Source organism: Penaeus monodon, chromosome 35 (assembly GCF_015228065.2).
Source record: "Penaeus monodon isolate SGIC_2016 chromosome 35, NSTDA_Pmon_1, whole genome shotgun sequence".
NCBI lineage: Eukaryota > Metazoa > Arthropoda > Malacostraca > Decapoda > Penaeidae > Penaeus > Penaeus monodon.
In genome coordinates, this window is record NC_051420.1 from 25736769 (window position 1) to 25739268 (window position 2500).

A 2500-nucleotide genomic window follows, 5' to 3' on the forward strand; every position below is an offset into this window, starting at 1 on the left:
TGCCGAACATGACAGGAGAGACTGTGGAACCAGTGCAGCAAGAAACTTGGTTCAAGATGCTTCCTCCTGTCTTAATATTCTCTCTCTCTAGGTATGAATATTCACTTGAAAAGAAGAGAGCAGAAAAAGTGCACAACAAATTTGAGTTTCCAGAGTTCCTATATATGGACCGTTACATGGAAATCAACAAAAAGCTAATAAAAGAGAAACACATAAAAGTTGCAAAGATAAAGGGTGAACTAAACAGCCTAACAGCAACGCTTGATAGATACCTAAAGTATGGGAAGGGGGACGCAAAGTACCCAATTGGAGATATTCTCAAGTACACTCTGGACTTTGCTCAGACAGGGCTAAACCCAAGTCAGGAAGTAGAATCAAATAATGTTCTCTCTCCTTCTATCATGGAGGTGGATGGCATTGAAAGTTGTGAAAATGATGTGGAAATGACTGAAGATCCAGAGATTAAAAGAGTTCAGGAAAAAACTGTTCTTGATAGAGAAAATGAGAAGATTGAGGACAGAGGAGAGGAACTAGAAAATAGTGAAGTTATTAAATCTGAGGATATTGAAAACAACTTGTCAGTCAAAGAAGATTCTATTCAAGAGGGACAGACTGAGAAGGAAGAGATCATGACCAACTGTGTGGAAGAAGGCAATCCCAGACCCATAGATGATGAGCCTCAGCAGCTCCCGTCTCCTTCTAAGCGGATGCGGATACTTCCTCCTGCCCCAAGAAATATTACCCCTTCAGAACTGAACATCTTGCAGTCCTGTCTCTCTCGCTGGCTTCAGGACATCAATTCTCAAGTAGCTGAGCTGAAGAGATGCATCAGTGAACTTGAACAACAGCTGAGGCAAATGTATGATGAGCCATACCTAAAGAGAATCCCATATAGACTGCATGCTGTAGTGGTTCATGAAGGTCAGGCATCTGGGGGACATTATTGGGTGTACACATTTAATGGTGCAAGAAAAACGTGGGTAAAGTTTAATGATATACAGGTTGTTGATTCCAATTGGGAGGAATTGCTACAGGATAGTGTAGGTGGTCAGAATAATGCTAGTGCATACTGCCTTCTTTATATCGATGAGAGCCGCTACAATGTGCTGTTCCCACAGCCTCCAGAGAGCATGGAGAATATGCTAGCAAACCTAGCAATTGATTTACAGGAATATTTAAAGAATGATAACATGGCATTTGCAAAAGAATTAGAGGAGTGGGACTTGAAGAATGAAAAGGTGGAACAGGGAAAAGTTGCTGTTAGACCTCACCAGGAACAGCAAGGTACAACTGGTACTTGGGACAATAGCATGGCTCTAGCACCCACGACAGCACCCAATTCCCCAGATGTGATCTGTGTTGAGGATCCTGAGGAGGCCAGCTTTTTCACTGATGTGCAGACAATGCTCTCACAGACTGTGCTAGATGCTTTAAAGAAAAAAGATGATATTTCTTTGCAGAAAGATCATGGAAACATTTTGACTCACATTTTACGAAATGAATTTTTACGACTGCAGAGTTTTGCAGATGTTAATGCTGATAGTAGTCCCTATGGTGAACCATCAATTTTAGACTTTGGTGTATATCTCATAAGAAATAACCAAAGTGTAGAGCCTCTACTTCATTGGTATGGTTGTGAGGTTGTTTGGCAAGTAGCCCAAAGCTGTAGTGAAAGAACCCCACTTATAGAACGTGTGGCAATGGAGGCAGCACAGCGGCTACACCAACTCCGAGAGCAGCACCAGCGTACAGCAGGAGCTGAATATAGGGGTTGGAGACGCCACTATCGCACTTTGATCAACTGTGCCTGGCATTTAGTATATGGTCATAGGCAATATGAGAAAGGTTGCCTGGAACGTGCCTTGCCACTTTTACTTCAGGCTTGCAAAATTCACACAGATTTAGCTGAACGGCCACCCGCAGGCACAAGGAAGACCTTAGACAGACAAGTACTCTGGCAGTGTCGCCGTGCTTGTTTGTTGTCCCTGAATAGACAGCTTGTAGAAACCTTTCTAAATGGGGAGGGTGAACAATTAAGTGATATTCCAATTAGCGTTTCAACATTAGTGGTTCCTGCTATATCGCAGCTCTCTTCAGAGAAGGAAGATAGTTCTACTGCAGCAGAAGTCCGAGCTCAATGGTGCTCGCTGTTGGAGCGGCAGCCAGGTTCCCCAGTCAAATCTAAAATGATTGAACAGATTTTGGAGGGAGTCTTGAGTGGTGGAGGGGAAACTAAAGGTGGACTGCCACTGCAGATACCACGCCCGCCAGCGGTACTTCCACTTTATAAGCAGTACATGGAGGCTTGTAATGCTATCATGTCTGCCTCATCGAAGCCCAAGGCGCAGACTAGTGATTTGTGAAACAGTTTTGTAATAGTCCCGCAGGCATCATCACGCTTTTAAAAGTGATAGGTATATGTGATCATTTGGAAAAAGCTTTAGGTATGTAAAGAGTTAATTGTCTTGCTGAAACTGTGATAAACTTTTGACTTAGTGCC

The 2500-nt window shown here is 43.1% G+C and overlaps 1 protein-coding gene across 2 annotated transcripts in view; it reads left to right on the top strand.

Moving 5' to 3' along the window:
* The window catches only part of LOC119595140 (ubiquitin carboxyl-terminal hydrolase 25-like), a 12403-nt gene that overhangs the window by 9527 nt on the left and 376 nt on the right, over nucleotides 1-2500 (top strand). For both annotated transcript variants that reach the window (XM_037944311.1, XM_037944312.1), the window contains exon 2: nucleotides 1-2500. This exon is cut by the window's left edge and continues 1275 nt beyond it; it is cut by the window's right edge and continues 376 nt beyond it. In XM_037944311.1, coding sequence (XP_037800239.1) covers nucleotides 1-2363 — 2363 coding nt within the window. In that variant the 3' untranslated portion in view covers nucleotides 2364-2500.